We start from the raw sequence: 21,074 nt of genomic DNA on the forward strand, positions 1-21,074 counted from the left end.
GCAGCTGAACAAAAAAACATTTGGCTGATGAGATGTGTAAAACATTTTTTTTAGAAAAATACGTGGAGTGCGTTGACTATTTTGTTAAATGAGATTGGGATGGTCGGAGGTCTGTTTCCTTTGGATAGGCTGCCTCCTTGGTAGTGGTGGGAATGAATGCTTGGCTATCTGGGTAATGGCTAAGGGTGGCTCTAGTATTTGGTTGGCTTGTGCTCGAGTGTTTGTAATAACGGAAATGTTGACTCGCATCGCGCCGCCAACCCACGGTGCTTGTTCGCTCGCTCTCGGAGAGAGACGCAGACCGACAGAGACGCAGACCGACAGAGACGCAGACCGACAGAGACGCAGACCGACAGAGACGCAGACCGACAGAGACGCAGACCGACAGAGACGCAGACCGACAGAGACGCAGACCGACAGAGACGCAGACCGACAGAGACGCAGAGGCGTCATGAGGAGGAGGAACCACAGACGAGCGGGGAGGCAGCAGCAGCCTTGCGGTGAGCCAGCGCTACCCAAAAATGCCCAAGTTCTGCGGTCCACTATATATGAAGGTGTTATCTGCCAAGTGAGTGGTTACATGTGGGAATAAAACAGGAGCACCTGGAGAAAACCCGCGCCATGCGCGAGGGGCAAACACTCTATCTACATACAGATGGAACAGATGGAGTCCACATGTTTTGTACCGCCATCTCCTGGCGAGCCAGGATACGGCTCGTGCATCTCGACACCCACGGGAAATTGAGTTTTACCAACAACCCTCGCGGCTGGATTACAGGCCGCGTGCGGCATAGCCACAACCACCACCACCACCTCCACTACCGCCAGCAGCACTTCCGCCCGTGCCCCACCCCATAATTCGCTACCCTCCTCCTGCTCCTCCCCTTCGCCCCGCGCGGCAACGGCGCCTCCGCGCGCTGCCTCACTGCGCCGCCTCCGCGCGCCGCCTCCGCGTCGTTATCTCTCCACGAGCACGCGCCGCGCGGGGCCCTTATCTCCCCCCCGCGCGCACGCAAATCCGGCTTCGCTTTCCACCGTAGGAGCACCGATTTGCGTATTTATCCAGGGGAGCCACACTGAGTCGTAGGACTCAGTGGAGGATCCTGCCGCTGGGGTTTTTATTTTGTAAAAATGTTTTTAGCCAATTAATGATGAGCCTGAGTTTCTTATTCAAATGTGGGAGGAAAGCGAAGCACCCAGAGAAAACCCGCGTCTTACGCGAGAAGGCAACACTCCATCCCCCTACAGATGGAAATAGATGGCGATTAGTCCACTTGTTGTACTGCCTTCTCCTGGCGAGCCAGGGTATGGTACCTCCTTGACGCCCACGCACGGGGGGAAGGGGAGTTTCACAGCCCATCTGTGTGTGATCCACCAACGCTCACGGCCTCCACACTGCCTCCACAGGCCACGCGCTTTGCCAACACCAGCCAGCTCTCCGAGACGTCACGCCACTCACAGCGCCACAGCTGGGCAAGACGCGGGGGGGGGGGGGGCAGGAGAGAGCTATTGCTGAGGGCAGGCATTGGGCAGGCATTGGGCAGGTCAAGGAAGCGCCAGATGGGAGCACGTCAAGTTGCGCTGCGCAGGGCGGGCAGCATCCGCCTGGCGCGACTCGGACTGGGAGGGAGGAGCGAGAGAAGGCGCGGGAGTGGGGCGTGAACGAGAGGCGATGAGCAGTGAAACAACGACAGAGCTACGAGGCCACGCGGCGGAGGGGCGCGGATTTCTCGGAATCGCGGAGGAGTCAGAGGTGACGCGGGCGTCGCGACGTCGTCATCGTCGTCGCGACGTGCGGCCCCGTGACCCCGTGACCCCGAGCGCGACCCCCACGGGGCCCCTGGGCGTGCACCCACGGCGAGTTCGCAGCCCGAGACAAAGTGACCTTGATGACCCCACACGCATCTCATGCCTCTCAACTCTGACCTCCTCTATACATAAAGAGTGACCTCCACTGCTCGCCGTGGCCTCTCCTATTGTAAATAATATACACATCTCGCGAACTGTCGTCTGTAACCGCTGTCTTATTACAAACTCGCGTAGAATCGTTTCTAATTGCAGTCCGTAATTTACTATTTGTGGTGGAGCAGTAATACTGCTTACAATAATAAAATATGCAATTTTTACAACTCGTAACACCGCGTCATCACGGCACGGTGTCAGCTTCGCGCTCTCCTCGAGAGAGGACGACTCAGAGGTGCCGTGAGGAGGAACCACATACGAGCGGCAGCAGCAGCCACGCGGTGGTGAGGATCCAACCCCACCAACAATTGCCCAAGAAAACCGAAGCACCCGGTAAAAAAAACTCACGCGTGCGAGGGGGCATCGAGATGGAACAGGTGGAGTCACATCTGCGGTGCCGTATTCGGAATGTGAATCAAAATATGAACACCGGAGAAATCCGATGCGCTGTAAAGCTCGTTTTCACATAAGTCCAGTTGCGGACATCTTGGCGAGCTCATCTACGGATCCACTTCGATGCCCACGGGACGGGAATTTCGCAACATTTGTGCGATCCACCAAACGTTGCCTCCACAGTGCTGGATTAGAGGCGCTGGTGCCACTACGACCCGAGTTCGATTCCCGGCCATGGCTAACATCAGCGGCGACTGATAGCTGAACCTCCCCCCTCTCCCCTTCTTCATTGACCATCGTGTTCAAGTATGGCCAAACAACCCCAAAGACTGGTACGGCAGGATAGGCCAAAACCCATGAAATAATATCAGAAAATATAAATGTAACTATTTGCATAATTTATTGTATGACAACACACACCGCCCTCACGTTGTATGGGGATGTATAAATAACAGGGCTGACGGCTCGGGAAATGGTCCTTCCGTGGCCGGTCACCTCGCTGTGAGTCGCGCGGTGACGTCAGCGGGTCTCTGCGGTCGCGGTTTTGTGGGGACGGGCGGAAAGCGCCGGGGGCGGCGATCAGCGCCGCAGCTGCGCCGGAGGCGCCCGAGACTCGGACGGGCACAGAGGGTCGAGGTTGGGCCATCGAGCCAGGTCGGCGCGAAGGGTCTAAGCTGACCACGAGGACTCGCACCCAGACGCGAGGCCGCACCTTAGGCGCGGTGTTCAGCTCTGACCCGAGGTCGAGCCAAGCGGAATACAATAAAGTAAAAATTATACCAGGATCAGGGGGTCACACCGAGAGCGGGCACCGAACCGAGGGCACGGGGGAACGAAGATGGACGGGGAAACTCCGATTCTGGGACTGAGATCGAACCGGGACGTGGAACTGTTCTGAGCGCCTGGGTTTGAACCGGGACACGCGAGGTTCAGCGGCGACCAGGGATTCGAACCTCATTCTCAAACGGTCTGCGTGGAGATTGAGGGACTGGAAGAGAAGTCGACCGAGTGGGTGAGTACTTCAGCAGGCGGTAGTGGCGGCGGTCGTGTTGGTGGCAACTCAGCCTCAAATGAGAACCTGGTGCGGTGTGTAAATATCACCACTAGGGAGACAAAGGCGCTCGGGCGTGGTGCTGGCCACCCACCCCTTCGTGTGCCGTGCTTGCCTTCATGGGTGCTCACTAACAGCACTTGCCCCAACAGTCTATTAAGGCTATACGGGGGATCTTTGTCTTTGGTGGTGTCATTGGTGGTGGTGGTGGTGGTGTTGGCGGTGGTGGCGGTGGCGGTGGTAGCGGTGGTGGTGGTGGCGGTGGTAGCGACGGTGGTGTTGGTGGTGGTGGTGGCTGCGCGCGTGTTCCTAGAGGGACGGCTTATTCACGCGGTTTGGAAGCAGCAGCTGCTGCTGCCGCTGCCGTCGGCATCCCGTCCCTGCAGACAGAGCCGCGTTGCGCTCGCAGTGTGGCGATGTCATCGCGTGGCGGCTGAGCTGCTCGCGTCCGAGTTCGCGCCGTGGGGGCGAGGCGCGAGAGAGCGACACCGCAGTGAGGGGGAGCTGGGAGATGAGTCGAGGGAAGGCAGCTGGCGGTAGACGAGATGATCAGTGCAACAACGATCTCACGCGGCCTGGACGATGCCTCGTCTGCCAGTGGTTATTGAGACGATGATTTGGTGAGAATTGATCATGAGTGAGACGATCATTAGTGAGTCCTTATAATTAGTTCTAATTGATATTTAGTGAGACGGTCATGGGAAACGATCATTAATTAAGCCCGATTTGTAATACGATGATTATCGAGGTCATCGTTCGTGAAACTTTATATTAAGTGAGAATTTGATCAATGAGTGAAATTGATTTGACAATCATAATAACAATTATGCGGCTATTCATCGTCTTATTTTCCGTGCGGCTGATTGTTGACGTCGAGGTGGTTAATGAGCCGGATGATTGAGTCGGGAGGAGTCGCGGAGTGGTGGTGCATCGCTGCTGCGTGGAGGATGATGCCGCCGCTCCGTGTTTGTGAGTGGGGCCCTGAGTCGCTCGGTGCTGCCCGGTTCTGTTCGGGGAGGTGACCACAGTCGTCGCACACTGACCCGAGGAGAATTTTAAACTTTCCGTTTGTACATCATCATGATCATAATAATAATATTATGATGATTTACACTTGTAAGCGGAATTTCATCCGTAGATGCGCCCCGTGTACGGACATCAGGGTACACGCCAGGACTAGACAGGGGCTAAAGAGGCGAGTTTCCAAGACTGACTCAAATATAGCAAAGACTTGGATTGTCTTGTCAGCAAAGGAAACGCGGTCCAAACCTTGGGAGCTGCACAGTGATAACAGCCCGGTCAAGCCAGAAACGGAGCCTTGATCTCCGAGTACTGAGAGGACGGCGATGCGAATCTCTCAGGGACCTCGTTGTAGAGTCAACACGGATCCAGTTCCTGTCGATGCTGCGGGGCTAACCCATTGAGTCCCTTGTAGATCAGCAGCAGCGGCGGGGTCTTCTAGTCCACTCGGTACGTGACGAGTGCCCAATGCGGAGACAAGAGAGCACCTGCGGAGTGCTAGCTTCGGTCGCTGTCGTGGTTCGCGTGCGGCTCGGGGCTGCGCCCACCAGGTTGCCCCCCATCATATGGAAGCCAAGAGAGAGAGGGAGGGAGAGAGATCTGCGTCGGGTCACTCACGAGCAGGTGGGGGTGCTCGTTAGCGAGACTGGACAATTTGAGGTGTTCCATAACTGGTGAGTTCTAGCGGTTCGTGACCAGCCAGTGCGGCTCTTTGAGCAAGAGGACGCGGCTGGAGTGTTGCGCCGAGGGGTCGGGGCTCGGAGGCTGTGGCGCATCGCGACTCACATTTCCTTGTTTCGAGCTGACAGGGAACTTCTCGGCCTCTTGGTGCGCAGTACAATTCCGTGCTGGGCACGTGTTCTGAGGCAACCAGAAAGAGCACTTACATAATACTCACGTGACACTCACATAACATTCACTTAACACTCACGTAACACTCACGTAACGGACTGGATGAGGAACCTTTGCATTAATTTATGACGATCATTAAGGAAACATAAAAACTGTTGCTTTTCACAATGCCATACGAAAGAAAAAGTCAGAGAATTTGAAAATGCTTTTATTGGTTTTTAAGTGGTTGAATGGTCTGGCAGCTGTATACATGTCTTCCATGCTTATAAGATATGAACCAACAAGATCCCTCAGATCCTCTGGTCCTGGTCTTTTAGTCGTCTCAAAGGCCAGGACCAAACCCTAGGGAGAAGCGGCGTTGAGTGTTCACAGTCCTCGCCTGTGATACAGCCTGTCAGGCGATCTGAGGGCTTCAGAATCATTAAGCACTTTTGGAATTAATCTATAAACGTACTTTTTGAAACTGGCTTTTAATTAGGATTTTTCTGAATGTGTTATTTTTTTATATCTTTGTTAGAAATTTGTTGCAACGTGATTTAATTTTGCGTATAATTTCACTTTTATTGTTCATGCCTGTAAAGCCCGTTGTATAGCATTTTTTTGCACGAATAGTGCCTTAGAAATAACATTTGATTGATTGATGTTTCTGCTATAACTACCCCGACACGTCTCCTCAAGGCACACATGAATACGGGCCAGTAACCGAAACGTTACTCGTCATATATCTTTGTTTCCTTTCACGACCACAGGGTTATTGACGAGTGTGTTGAGTTGTTGTTGTTTGTGCTTGTGCACCACTGCCAACGCAGCAGCATCACCAGGTAGGATTTGTTTAACGTGAAGGGAGCTCCACTCGTGACTCCCCTGCGTGGCTGTGCACAACGATTCTGCAGGGACGAGGCGAGGGGAGCTGAGTTGGGAGGTAGCTGAGCGGTTCGCGCCGACCCCGCACGATGCTGCGGAGCGCGCTGCTGGCCGCGTGCTGCTGCTGCTACCTGGTCCTGGCGACACGCACAGGTGAGAGACCCCCACTGCCCACCCCTACCCCGCTACCTGGTCCACGTGACACTCACAGGTGAGACCCCCACTACCCACCCCTACCCCGCTACCTGGTCCTCGCGACACGCAAAGGGTGAGAGACCCCCACTACCCACCCCTACCCGCTACCTGGTTCACTCACAGGTGAGACCCCCCCCCACTACCCACCCTTACCCTCCACCTGGTCCTCGCGACACGCACAGGTGAGACCCCCACTACCCACCCCTACCCGCTACCTGGTTCACTCACAGGTAAGAGACCCCCACTACCCACCCCTACCCCGCTACCTGGTCCACGTGACACTCACAGGTGAGACCCCCACTACCCACCCCTACCCCGCTACCTGGTCCTCGCGACACGCACAGGTGAAACCCCCACTACCCACCCCTACCCCGCTACCTGGTCCACTCACAGGTGACCTCCACTATCCACCCCTACCCCGCTACCTGGTCCACTCACAGGTGACCCCCACTACCCACCACCTACCCCCCACCTGGTCCACGCGACACTCACAGGAGACCACCACTATCCACCCCTACCCCCCACCTTTCTCCAACCCCTCCATCACACTCACTCGCGCTCACCCATTCCCGATGATTAATAACTGCCGGAGCAGTCACGGACGATGTTCCAAGGATTATTTTGGCACCCAGCCCCATCCATCTCGCCTTATTTTGTGAATGACTTCTCTATTTAATGAGACTGTTCATGGGATCATATTAATATATTGTACTCTAGTGGTAGTGCCTTACGCCGATAATCCTGACTCCAAGCCGGCCGAGCAGCGTTCAGACCGACAACGCCGCTGCTGCTGCTGCTCGTGATAACGACGAGAATGATAAATCGTGATTGATGATGACGATGGTGATGATAACGACGACGATTGCGGTGATAATGACGATGATGATGGTGGTAGTGGTGGTGGTGATAATGACGAGTGGTGATGGTCCGGACATTCTTGGAAGCGGGGCAACGTGAAACAATCGCCGGGCGCTTGTGTGAAACTTGAACCCCCCTCCTCCCCGCGGGCCAGGGCCCAGGGCGACCGGCGCTCCCGTGCCGCTCGAGGTCCTGGCTCTGATTGACATCTCTGTGTGGCTCGAATGTGCGAGATCGACGAGATTAGATTACGCAGGGGTTTGTTTCCCGGTGAAAGGTGCTAATTTGCACGAAACCTGACCTAGGTGTTTTTGTAACCCTCAAAAGTGTAATGGAAATGCGGTCTCTGAGCAGACCGCGGTAAACACAGCACGTGACGTGGGTTTCTGGCCACTTGCTGGATTATTTGTTTTTTACCCACAACCCTCCATGGTAACCCCTAAAGTCACGCGAACCTCAGGTTCAATCTCAAGGTGTTATCCAGGTGAACTATGTTAATAAACAAATAGAAGAGATCAACTTGTGGGGTTGTATCGACGGCACTACTCTTTGTTTCGCGTCTAATGGGGCTCCACGCGTTGTTTCGAATGCTCCTGCCAATATCATCTGCAGGTCCGGCAACAGTTTGTTTGACACGCATGCTTACTGCTGCTGTTGCTGATGTGATCCAGAAGGTTGAACCCGTTGCATATATTTTCTCGCTTAAACAAATACTGCTTCATAATATTAATCAACAACAACTCAACACATTGGTCTAAAAAGGAAAGATAGATAACAGACGACGTTTCGGACAACGTCCCCTTTTCATAGCACATTACCGAAACTTCACCTATCATTCTTACCATTAAAGCACACGAAGTTGGGATATTGCCCGAAACGTTCCCTGTTATATATAGATGTTTTCCTTCTGAAGGAGTGGAATGCACGCCACGTCTCGCCACTGTCACCTACAGCTCAGGAGGGTGCACGCCCAGTGGCTCGCGCTATGGCACTGATGCCGCCGATCCAGAATTGACCGTTGAGACGAGAACATTGATGATACCCAACAGCGTCGAAACCAAAAAGAGTTCTACGCCGAGACGCTGAGCGAGCGATAACCCCGCCTACGTGCGCTCTCGCGGCGGCTGTTTCCGACTGTCTCGGCGCGATGTCCGACGTTTGGCTCCGCGTGCTACGTGGAGCTTCTTCAGCCGCGACGTCCGACAATTCAATGCTGAAAAAAACACTCGCGCCACGCGGATCCAACGCGTCGGACATCGCGCCGAGACACGACGGAGACGCCTCGCAGCGCCACGAAACCGAAGCCGCCGCGTCGATCAATCGTCGTGAGCTTGTAATCGATGAATAACCGTTTACATCTGCAGCCCTTGGCGAGGCCATACACGTGCCCCTCAGCCTGGCGGAGGCGAGCGGCACGGAGGGGGGCTCGGTGACCCTGAACTGCACGGGCACGGACCCCGACTTCTCGTGGCTCTTCATTCCCGACCACGTCGAGTGCAAGGGCGACCCCGCGGAGCAGGACGTCGCGGAGCGCGTGCGCACGGAGCGGGCTGGGAAGCGCTGCGCCCTCACCGTCAGCAATCTGCGCTTCACGGACTCGGGGATCTTCATGCTGCAAAGGGGCTCGGAGGAGTCATCGGGGGACTCCTCGGGAGACCCCTCGTGGCGAGTCGAATCGGACTGGGTGAAGACGCGGCTGCGAGTCTCGCCAGGTGCTGGCGTGAATCTAAGCGCGCGACGGGGACGGTGATGATGATGAGTGACAGTGGATGGTGATGAGCGTGAATGATGAGAATGGATGATGGTGATGGTAAAGATGGTAACGGTTAATGTGACAATGCTGCTCTTAATATTGATGGCGGCGATGATTCTGCGCTTTGACATTGAAGCCGACGCGTTGCTGATGATGACACCGACGGCGATTCTCGATGTCGCCTGCAGACTGCTCCGCGAAGGCTCGCATCGTCGTGGACCCCCCAGGACCCGTGACCCCGTCGTCGAACCTGTCCCTGACCTGTCAGCTGGGCGAGAGGCCGGAGGCCACGGGCCCCCGCATCACGTGGACGCTCAACGGCGCCTCGATCCCCTCAGAGGGGGACAACTCGTCGAGCCCAGTCCGAATCGTCGACTCGGGGCTCCGCGTCGAGATCACGGACGTGCAGGCGCGACGCCAGGGCGCGTGGAAGTGCGAGGACGAGGAGGGGCGAGCGGCCGCCTCCTTCTGCCTCACGTTCTCCAGTGAGTGGGGGGCACGGGGGGCGGGGGGGCGGGGGGGCGGGGGGGCGAGGGACGCGAAACGCCGTCGCGCTCCGAGGGGAACTCTCGACATCTCGCTCGCTACCGCCGCTCGCTGCGACGGAGTCAGTGGGAGCAAAACGCCGCGACGACTCTGGCGTCGAAGTCGATGAACGAGTTAATACAGCGACGGGAAACAGCAGCGCATTGAATTGAACTCGACTGCCTTGGTCAATATCGCCAAGCCAAGAGGAACCGTGGAGAGACGCAACGGAGCCCCATGTGGTGTCGCCACGGCGACACCACATGGGGAGCAGCCAGCCAAGGGGGCCATGTGGAGTAGCCAAGGGGGTTCATGTGGAGTAGCCACGGAGGTCCATGTGGAGTAACCAAGGGGGACCATGTGGAGTAGTCAATGGGGTCCATGTGGAGTGGTCAAGGGGGTCCATGTGGAGTAGCCAAGGGGGCCATGTGGAGTAGCCAAGGGGGTCATGTGGAGTAGCCAAGGGGGACCATGTAGAGTAGCCAAGGGGTCCATGTGGAGTGGTCAAGGGGGTCCATGTGGAGTGGCCAAGGGGGTCATGTGGAGTAGCCAAGGGGGTCATGTGGAGTAGCCAAGGGGGCCATGTGGAGTAGCCAAGGGGGTCATGTGGAGTAGCCAAGGGGGACCATGTAGAGTGGTCAAGGGGGTCCATGTGGAGTGGCCAAGGGGGTCATGTGGAGTAGCCAAGGGGTCCATGTGGAGTGGTCAAGGGGGTCCATGTGGAGTAGCCAAGGGGGTCATGTGGAGTAGCCAAGGGGGACCATGTAGAGTGGTCAAGGGGGTCCATGTGGAGTGGCCAAGGGGGTCATGTGGAGTAGCCAAGGGGTCCATGTGGAGTGGTCAAGGGGGTCCATGTGGAGTGGCCAAGGGGGTCATGTGGAGTGGCCAAGGGGGTCATGTGGAGTAGCCAAGGGGGTCATGTGGAGTAGCCAAGGGGGCCATGTGGAGTAGCCAAGGGGGCCATGTGGAGTAGCCAAGGGGGCCATGTGGAGTAGCCAAGGGGGTCATGTGGAGTAGCCAAGGGGGTCCATGGGTAAGAGGCGAGGGGACCCCATACAGAATGCTAAGTTAGGGGGCACCGCGTATTACTTGGCCCTCTCTCCCCGCCCCCAATCTCAAACCCTCCCCCTCTGTTCCCACACCCTGCGTCCAGATGTTGGCTTCACGATTCGTGACACATGGGTTGATGAAACGATTACCGCATTATTTTTACCAACAAATTCGTATTTTACTAACAAATTCGTATTTGTACTAACAAATTCGTATTTATTATTTATTTTCGGCCTCTTACCTCCCACGCGGTGACGCAGGGCTGCTGCTGCCGTTCGCTATCGCGGCTCTGCAGCCCGCACGCGCCCGGTCCCGCTTCTGATGTCAACTGAGCTCCATCCAGCAAGGACATTGGTTTAGGCAAAGCGACACTCCGTACCGGCTTCGACCTTGGGGGTCTCATCAGCACGAGTCGAGGTCGTGTGAACCATTGCTGCGGCATTGTCCGATGTTGTTGGCAAGAGCGCTCGGCCTAAACTCCGCGGACCCCTTTCAAGCAAACCGCAATAGCGTAGACAAACTCACCCTCACCACCCTCACTCCACTCCCACACCTCTCTCACCACCCTCACCTCCCTCCCGCAGCCACCCACACCTCGAGCCGATGGCGCTGTCCCGACCTCGCCACGGCGACCCCCGCCTCTCACACGACCGGGACGCAAGCCGGGGGACTCGTCGCCTCCGAGGGCCCGGCCACGACCTGGGCCCCCCGCGGTGGTGCCATGGCCCCGGGACGCGAGTCCAGCGCCCCCGATCGAGACCTCCCCGCGGGGTTCTATCTGCTGGCGGGCGCCGCGGCGCTGGTGGTGCTGAGCGCTCTGCTGGTGTGGGCGGTGCGCAGGTCCCGTGCGAGCAAGGACAAGGAGGGCCACTCGATCATAGGTAGCAGCCCCCCCCCCCCCATAGCCCCATCGATTACTCAGTGGGGACTGCGCAGAACGGCCGTGGCTACCTCGTGCCAGACGTAGCCGTGCTCGCTACGGCAGCAACGCGCCAACGCTACGCTCCGCTCCGCGCGGTGTTTGCTCGCAACTCAGTGGCGCATTGCCTCTCACGGAGGGAGCGAGCGAGCGAGAGGACGCGGTGATGATAGACCGCCGATTGCGACTGTGACGCACAGCAGCGCCTTCTCATTGGGAATGCCTTGCGCTACGAGCATGCCAGCGCGAATACAAAAAGCGTTCATGCTAACACAAGTGATAGCAATACACGCCAAGTATGATGTGCTGGCTTAAATGCCTTCGTAACTCAGTCGAGCAATACATCTCATCTCAAACATCATCATTTACGCCTTCATGAGCAGCCATGCTCAATCCACTACTAGACGATGGCCTCTTCCCCCAGGCCTCCTGCCATCTCTCACCCAAACCGCGACACAACAACAACAGCAATCCACTCAAAGCGCAGCATGCACACAACGAGTTGGGGGCCCTGCAGCCTCCCGCGTGTCTAACCGAACCGCGCCGCGTGTGTCTCCCCGTGGCCAGCAGGGACCCCGCACTTCCCGCATCGCAGCAGGTGAGCAAAGCGCCGCCACAGCTCTGAGGCTGACGAGGTTCATGATGGCTGTGTCAGATACACTGAGCCGGCCCCTGTATGAGTCTCTGTACGAGTATGTGGGGTTCTGTGAGTCTTATATGAGTCCGTGAGTCTTTCTGTTAGAATGTGGCTCTATGTGTGACCCTATGGCACCTTGTGTGAGTCTGTGGCTCTCTGAGAATGGGTCACTCTCGATGTGAGTATATGAATATCTGTGAGTCAATAGCTCCGTGTATGAGTCTATGATTCTAAATGTGCGCCCACATCTCTTTTCGTGAGTCTCTTAGTCTCTGTGTGAGACTCACTCTCAGTCTCTGTGTGAATCTAAGTGTTTGTTCTAGAGTCGACGGCTCTTTGTGTGAGTCTATGGCTGTATGCGTGAGTCTATGGATCTCTGCGCGAGTCTATGACTGTATGTGTGAGTCTATGGCTCTCTATATGAGCCTATGGGTCTCTGTGTGAGTCTATGGCTCTCTGTGTGAGTCTACGGTTCTCTGTGCGAGTCTACGGCTCTCTGTGTGAGTCTATGACTGTATGTGTGAGTCTATGGCTCTCTGTGTGGGTCTACGGCTCTCTGTGTGAGTCTATGACTGTATGTGTGAGTCTACGGCTCTCTGTGTGAGTCTATGACTGTATGTGTGAGTACGGCTCTCTGTGTGAGTCTATGACTGTATGTGTGAGTCTACGGCTCTCTGTGTGAGTCTATGACTGTATGTGTGAGTCTACGGCTCTCTGTGTGAGTCTATGACTGTATGTGTGAGTCTACGGCTCTCTGTGTGAGTCTATGACTGTATGCGTGAGTCTACGGCTTTCTGTATCATTCCCGATGTGATCGTGGCCGCAGGTTTCCCTTCGCCGCACAGGAGAGCTACGAGTCAGACTCGGGGGACGAGCGGCGCCTCTACGCGCTGGGTGAGCTCAGAGGAGCCCCGCATCCACGCCGACACACGCGCAGCGACACATTCGTCTGTTGCGTGTGGGAGGGACGGGGGGGGAGGGGAGTTAAACTGAATGGGGATCGTCCGCTAAGTTGAAACTCACCGGTTCGACCCCCGCTCCGCAGGACCTCCGCCCGAGCACCCGGAGCCGGTCTACGCCGCGGTGCGGCCGCACCCCCGCGGCCCCCCGCCCGCCCCGCCCGGTACGCGCCCCGCACGCGCGCCACGTCTCATTCGCTCATTTCTTCCTTCCTTCCTTCGTTCACTCTTTTGCTCATTCTTTCGGTAATGGCCTCATTCAATCAGTCGCAAATTTCAGTCATTCGGGCATTTAGTCACTAGTTCCATCACAGCCATGAACTCATTCGATTGTTTTATTCACCCGTCAATTAACTATTTCACCCATTAAATGTTTCATTTATTCGTCCCTCTGATTCATAGAATTGTTTATTCACTCGCATCGTGTCCCGCGCGTCTCTCTCCTCCTCCTCCTCCCAGAAGTGATGCTGCTGGTTGCGAGTCAGAACCAGGACACGTTCTATGGCGACGGCGGTACGCATCTCCTACACACACTCTCACACTCTTACACACTTACACTCACACTCTCTTACACACTCTCACACTCTTACACACTCACACTCTTACACACTCTCACACTCGTACCCAATCACATTCTGACACACTCACACTCTTACACACTTACACTCGTTCCCATTCACACTCGCACCCACTCACACTCGTACCCAATCACATTCTGACACACACTCACACTCTTACACACTTACACTCGTTCCCATTCACACTCGCACCCACTCACACTCGTAGCCACTCACATTTTGACACACTCTCACACTCTTACACACTCTCACACTCGTGTCCACTCACACTCCCTTCTATCCGTGGGCGTTGCCGTACCCTGGTTCGCTCAGAGAAGGCGGTACAGCAGAATGTGGACTCCACTTGTTCCATCTGCATGAGATACAGTGTTGCCCCCTCACACCTGTGGGTTTCTTTGCATTCCCCGGTTTCCTCCCACGTGTGAACCCTAATTAATTGGCCGATGACACCTTAGTATACGGAGGATCGCAGAGCTCGGGAAATTGTTAGTGGCGGCCGTTCCTCACCGCGCGGCTGCGGCGCAGCGCAGCGAGTTGACGTTCACGTCGATGTCTCGCCGCGTCTCCCCCTCTCAGGACTGATCCGCGTCAACCCCATCTACCACTCCATTGACCTGGACGGTGCTCGGGAGGAGCCCCCCGCGTGGCGGAGAGGTGAGAGGCGCCACGCAGAGGGCAGCCGGCGCGGGACAGTCCCCGAACCCGTGACCACGCTCGCCCGGCGCATTCATTCACTCACTCGCTGCGCACATCGTTGATTGGGGATCGCTCGTCCCCATCACACAACACCGCTGTGCTGAACCAGGCACGTGCGGTTCACGTGACACATTCTTTTTTTATTTGGCCTCGTCGGGTGGAGGAGGGTTTACGACACAACATTGGCATTTTACGCACGGGGCGATGTGACCCACGCTTCAATCATTGGATAAAATAATTCATTCCCCTCGTCTGCGAGAGCTTTAGCAGAGAGACTTAGTGTCGTGTCGCGCGGTTCCCCATCCTCCTCCGCTGAAGGAGCGCAGACTGCAGTGCTTCACGATGTGGTCCACAGTTTGGGTTGCAAGGCCAAGGTCGCACTGCTGTACGTTGTGTTTTTGATTTGACACGGACACTGCTCAGTCAGTCTCTGAGCGGTCGCGCCTCTAGAGGCGAAAGGCGAGCCTTGAGGTGTTTGTGTGCGTTTGTGCGCGCGTGTGTATGTGTGTGTTGTGTGTTTGTGTGTGTGTATGTATGTGTGTGTTTGTGTGTATGCATGTTTTGTTTTTGTGGCTTTGGTTCAAATTTTCCCTTGTGGCGTGGCGAGTCCAGGAGCGCGGTTGTGCAGCATGCGGGACAACCCTGCCTACGAGTCCGTGGACTCCGTGGACTCCGTGGAGCACAAAGCCAGCACCTGGGACGAGACGCGGGGAGGGGAGGGTGAGCGACCCGAGCACAGACTCACCACCCACACTCACCACTCACACTCACCACCCACACTCACCACCAACACTCACCATCCTCACTCACCATCCGGCAAACCAACCCCGACCTCCTCGTTGGTGCTGGACGGTGACGCTGTGGTGAGCAGTGCCACGGGGAGAGGGCCAATTTCGATTTGCAACTCCCCTTCATGGCGTTTGTAGCCACCACAGCGGCCAACGGGGGCTATGGACGGGTGCGAGGGGCTGGTAACCCCTCCACCTTCAATAAATTATCACCAAACTACTAAAAAAATATCGAGCTAAGCTTGTGCCAGAGGCCCCGCGGGGACAGGCGTCTATGACGTCTCCTGGCCAAACCCCATTTGGCAGAGCCAGGAGATTGAATCCTTACTCTCGGGGTTCCTTCAGAAACAGCAAAAATCCACTGCGGGTCGCCACGTGGAATGTTCAAACGCTCACTGTGGTGGAGAGGCGACCACTCCCCTGTCAGGAGCTGGACCGGTACCGTCTGGATCTCTGCGGTATTCAGGGGGTCCAGTGGACCGGCTCTGGCTCCTGGCACCATGAAGGATGGACAGTCTTCTACTCGGGGCAGGAGGAAAGAATTGTGATCCAATTTCCGACCCCCAGGAACAGGTTTGCAGATTTGCTGAGCATTTTTGTGAGGTCCTGGGGGAGGGGACATCCCTCAGCCTGGATAACAACGTGGGACAAAGTGGAGATGACCCTGCCGAGGCTGCAGTGCCTCAAATATTGGAAGAAGTCACACCCTGTGAGTGGCTGGCTGAGGTGCCATCTGTTGAGGAAGTACTGAAGGCGATCCAGAGTCTGAGACCAGGAAAGGCACCGGCCAGAGATGATCTCTCAAGCGAAATGCTGAGGGAGGGTGGCGTTTGTGCACAGACTGGCCTACATGACATCATAACAACAGTCTGGACCACTGGACGGGTTCCGCAGGACTGGAAGGATGCCCTGGTGGTCCCCCTCTTTAAAGAAGGAGGACCGCACAGACTGTAACAACTACAGGGGCATCTAACGCCTGTGCTGGGAAAGGTCCTGGCAAGGATTATTCAACATCGCCTTGCTAGGCACGCTGAGGAGAGGCTTGCGGAGCCCCAATGCGCTTTCAGGAAAGGGCAGTCCTGCACAGATGCCATATTTTCTGTCCGTCTGCAATTGCAAAGGTGTAGGGAATTCCAACGAGACCTACGTCTTTGCTTTATTGACCTGGTCAAGGCCTATGATACCATCAGTAGGCCTGGGCTCTGGGTTGTTTTTCGTGCTTTCGGAGTCCCTGATCCTCTGCTCATGATCATTAAGGACCTTCATGATGGTGAGCGGGCCCGGGTAAAACTACGTGGCCGGGAGTCGGAGCCATTCCCTGTACATTTTGGTTGGGGTGCGACAGGGATGTCCTCTAGCTCCAATATTATTTAACATCTATTTCGACCACGTAGTTCGTGAAGCCTTCAATAGCTGTATCGGAGGAATTTCCATCTGGTACAGATACAATGGGAGGCTGATCGATGCCCGGGTGAGATCAAGGGATGGCTCCCTATTGCTCAACCACGTTACCTATATTCTTGGGTTCATATTCTTGGTTCTTTCCCTTCTACGTGATGACTTTACCGAAAGAACCAAGAATATGAATTCCTGCAGTCACGAAAGCTTTAAATCGAAATGTATTATTGGGTTCTTTCGGTAAATTAACGTACATAGAAAATAATAAAAAGCAAAAAAACCACGAAGTTTCGATTGCAACACAAGCGATCATCCTAAGGTGAACAAATACAGCTGGCGGACTGTTGAGAAAAATATCGCGAGAGAGCTGCTTGAGCCAAATGCAGAGCCAGTGCAACCAAAAGTTATAATTGCTTGGAGTAGGCGGGACTAGAGATGGAATTTGCAAGTGAATGCAAGATCGCAGAGCTAGGAATACCTAGGCTAATTATGTCTGTATTAACCACAATACTTGTGGTCAGAATGCAAACAAAAATAAGGCGATCGGTATTACCTTGGTGTCGCGGCATCTCTTCAGAGAAGTGAGCGACTCGACCAGATGAGCCTTCTTGTTTCGGAGTCTGTTAACAGATCTAATGGTTGTGTGGAAACCCTCCCCGTCGAGGCGGTTAAATCTTGACGTAAAGCTTTCGTGACTGCAGGAATTCATATTCTTTGGTTATTTCGGTAAAGTCACGTAGATAGATAAGAATAAAAAGACAAAAAACCATGACACGTTATGTATGCCAATGATCTGGTGGTTGCTGCTCACTCAGAGGAGGAGTTGGAGGCGCTGCTGCTGAACCTGGAGCTGGCCACTAAGAGGTGTGGGGCCTTACCATCAGCCCCACCAAAACTAAGCACCTGCCTGGGTATTTTGTACCATCGGACACTTCAACCCCACAACTCCCAATTGGTGATGGGGCAGTTGTGGAGAGAGTGGAGAGTTTCTCATACCTGGGCAGTGTGATCATGGCTGGCTCTCGTTTAACAGCAGAGGTCTCACTCCGAATCAGTCGAGCGGCATTATCTTTTCATCGGTTGCGTAACGTTTTGTGGAAGCTACCTGGTCTGTCGCTCCGCACGAAGCTTCAGGTCTTCTCAGCCACAGTCATTCCCTCCCTTCTCTACGCTTGCGAAACGTGGAACCCCCTAATGGAACATCTTCGCCGGTTATAAACATTTAGCTGGCCTACCTACGACCCATCCTGCTTTTAACCAGGCTGTATTGTGTGAGGAGCTCACAAATCCTTGAAAGATCCGGACAAAGTCACATCGGTGAGCTCCTCCGGCAGACAAGGCTGCGTTGGCTGGGCCTAAACAGCTTTTGTTCAGCCGGATCGAGGGGGCTAAACGGGCGCGGCACGGGCTAGAGAAGAGATGGAGTGATGTGGTACAGGAGGATGTGGAGCTGAGTGGACTTGCCAATGACTGGTACCAGCGGTGTCAAGATCGGCCTCTGTGGAGGAGGCTCGTGAAGGACGCTACCGGGCAGTTGGAGGCAGTCGCCCGCATCTGGGTCTGCCCCGTGACCTCCTTGCCAGCGGGCGTTCGACACTTCACGTGGCCTCACGGTGCACATAGCCTGGCACAAGCGTCGTGGTGACGTCACCACCACTTAGTAGCGAATGGCGGTTGTTGTTGTTGTGTATGTTTGTATGTTTGTGTGTGTGGGTGTACGTGTGTGTTTGTTTTTGTGGCTTTGGTAAAAAATTCCCTTGTGGCGTGGCGAGTCCAGGAGCGCGGTTGTGCAGCATGCGGGACAACCCTGCCTACGAGTCCGTGGACTCCGTGGAGCACAAAGCCAGCACCTGGGACGAGACGCGGGGAGGGGAGGGTGAGCGACCCGAGCACAGACTCATCACCCACACTCACCACCCACACTCACCACTCACACTCACCACCCACACTCACCACTCACCAAACCACACTCAGTACCCACACTCACCACCCACACTCACCACCCACACTCACCACTCACACTCACCACCCACACTCACCACTCACACCACACACTCACCACCCACACCAATCACACTCACCACTCGCACTCACCACCCGCACTCACCACCCACACTCACCACCCACACTCACCACCCACACCCACCACGCTTAGCTTAGCGTCAGCTGCAGCTCCCACACGCACGCAAGAGTCACCGCCGTCCACTCGCCACTAAAGTTACGGTGGCGTCGCCGCAGCGCCTGTGCCAGACTAGGTGCACTTGGAAGCCACACACACGTACCACACACACGTACCACACACGTGTACCACATATATATGTATTATACACTTACACACCAGAGACGGGGAGAGACGCTCTCCAAGTCTCAACGGGGGCGGGGATGGGGCGGTCGCTACATTTCAAGTAGTTTATTTTTTAAGTGCCCTACTTTAACAATAACAACACAACAAACGTCTTGTTTCTGCTAAATATCAACAAAGTACCAACTGTTAGGATCCCAAGGGGGTACGATTGTCCCCATAGCCTTCCCTCCACTCACCCCTTGAATCCACCACTGATGTTAGACTCCGCAACTCACACGAGACAAAGACCCCCCGTATAGCCTCAAGAGACTGCTGGGGCGAGAGCTGTTAGCGAGTAACATCTGTGAAGTCCGGCACTGTGGCACACGCGGAGATCGGTTGCCAGCACCGCAACCGCTACTCACACGCACACACCCACACACCCCCAGCTCTTCACCACACACACACCTCCCTTACCACAACCTTCACCCACCCACACACTTCTTCCATTGTCGCGTAACCATCATTCCACACGCTGCGATCTCGCACCTTCTTGTTCCCGCTCCACGTGATCAAACCATCACCTCGAATCACCCGATCACCGTGTGCACGTGCTACGGGCGCGTGCTACGGGCGCGTGCTACGGGCGCGTGCTACGGGTGCTGTCGTTTCCAGAGCGCGGGGTGCCCGCCCTGCGTGGAGGCGCCGCTGCCTCACAGGAACAGCGTGCGGTGATGTGATAGCAGGAGGCGGTGCTGCTGCTGCTGCTGTCTGTGATCCCAAATCAATAATTTTCGGGTGATTTTTGTTTTCTTTCAAATTTGACAAATTCGGGCCGTGACGCACCGACACGCAATGGCCTACACTTTTCGTATAACGTCGCGAGGTCTTTAACGTCCGCTATGAAGCGAGACTTGCTAATACACGCCGCAGAATTAGCCAGGGGGGCCGCTTAACCGAACCGCGAACCTCTGCAACAAAGAGGCAAAGACGCTGCTACAGCTACCACCGCCTCACCCTCACTCTCGCTCATTCAGAGTCCGAGTCGAGACCTCCACCCACCATCCACCCCCTCCCTGCTAACCCCCTAACACAAGCGCCCGTGCCTCCCCCCCCGCCTACCCCTGCTGCCCCCCACCCGTGACTCGCCATGTGCCGCAGGGTTCTGCGCACCCGAGGAGTTCACGAGCCAGGACTGCATTTACGAGGTTCTGAGGATGTGACCCGCGCGGACGAGGCGAGGTGGAGCCGACACTTGCTGCTGCGGCAGCCGCAACGAACGCAGACGACGACGACGTTAATGGCGATGTTGACGAGGATAGTGACGGCTGCGGTGGCCGAGTGCGTGGTGTCGGTGTCGGTGTTGCGGTGGTGCACGCACCGTTCCCTTCTGCCACCTGCGTCCGATGACTCCCAGGCGTCGTGTCGGTGGACTTCTCCTACGCCCTCTCTTAGGTCGACTCAGCCTTAAACGAGTATCTGATATCACGCGTGCCCACTGGCGACTGAAAGGCGGTCGGGCGGTGGAACGGGTTCGCACCACCCTCTCGTGCGCCCTGCCGCACCGAATAGGTGCTCGCTAACAGGACTTGCCCCAACAATGATTTGAAAGGCTACACGGGGGACCTTTGCCTTCGCGACGTTCACTCACGACCACAAGCGCACGCGTCACGCGTGGCGGCCGCGCCGCGCGGGGCTCTCCGCAGCGCCCTCGGTCGGAGGCATCTTCAGCCAGCAGTGGCGTGAGGGCGCATTTGCAGGGCTGCGCCTTCACCGTCCACACGAATGCAACCTCCTTCCTCTCGTTAACCGCATCCTCAACCCGTATCGAGAAAGACACGAAATGCAAATGAATTTTCAATAGCGCGTGTTCCTCTATCGAGTGGGGGGGGGGGGGGGGGGTGCAAGGGGGAGGGGGGGCTGGAGTGGGAGGGGGTGGATCGTGTTGCTTTAAAGAGATTCTGTATTTTATGATTTGTCCGCATAATCGACTCTCCGACCCTTTAGCATGATCCCAATCGCCTCCACGTGCTCAACGACTCACGGTTAATTGAAACCCTCCCCGAATGTTTTGTGAGGCGCCGAGCTGCAATTACCTTCGTCTCAATAGGGGGCATCATAATCATCATCATCACCATACAATTAAAGAGACGCACTCATGAATACACAACCAGGTAAACACAGCCCATTGTGTGGAGCGGTGGCGCAGTCCTTAGCGCAACAAAGTTCGATTCCCGCGACCGCGGCTGACGTCAGCGGTTAGTTGGATATCTGATTCCGGTCCTTTGGCGT

General features: G+C 55.8%; 1 protein-coding gene across 2 annotated transcripts; it reads left to right on the forward strand.

The window, feature by feature from the left end:
- Nucleotides 1-2,918: 2,918 nt before the first annotated feature.
- Nucleotides 2,919-20,692, forward strand: LOC133343068 (uncharacterized). 2 transcript variants are annotated; one of them, XM_061552537.1, is made up of 13 exons: nt 2,919-3,367; nt 6,172-6,295; nt 8,560-8,907; nt 9,137-9,433; nt 11,108-11,404; nt 12,010-12,040; nt 12,906-12,973; nt 13,125-13,202; nt 13,498-13,551; nt 14,193-14,270; nt 14,925-15,032; nt 18,276-18,374; nt 19,944-20,692. In XM_061552537.1, the coding sequence occupies exons 2-13, from the start codon at nt 6,232-6,234 to the stop codon at nt 20,003-20,005; spliced, it is 1,584 nt and encodes a 527-aa protein (XP_061408521.1). In that variant the 5' UTR covers nt 2,919-3,367; nt 6,172-6,231; the 3' UTR covers nt 20,006-20,692. The 2 variants fall into 2 exon arrangements, with proteins under 2 accessions (XP_061408521.1, XP_061408522.1); XM_061552538.1 differs by having other exon boundaries at nt 12,013-12,040.
- Nucleotides 20,693-21,074: the final 382 nt, after the last annotated feature.

This window comes from Lethenteron reissneri, chromosome 16, assembly GCF_015708825.2.
Source record: "Lethenteron reissneri isolate LAM-NWPU_2019-01 chromosome 16, ASM1570882v1, whole genome shotgun sequence".
NCBI lineage: Eukaryota > Metazoa > Chordata > Hyperoartia > Petromyzontiformes > Petromyzontidae > Lethenteron > Lethenteron reissneri.

Excerpts from the sequence above, each read along its gene's own strand:
- LOC133343068 (XM_061552537.1), top strand. The coding sequence starts at position 6,232 with ATGCTGCGGAGCGCGCTGCTGGCCGCGTGCTGCTGCTGCTACCTGGTC. Across the intron at positions 6,296-8,559 it reads GGTCCTGGCGACACGCACAG|CCCTTGGCGAGGCCATACAC; the intron begins GTGAGAGACCCC and ends TTACATCTGCAG. Across the intron at positions 12,041-12,905 it reads CACTTCCCGCATCGCAGCAG|GTTTCCCTTCGCCGCACAGG; the intron begins GTGAGCAAAGCG and ends TCGTGGCCGCAG.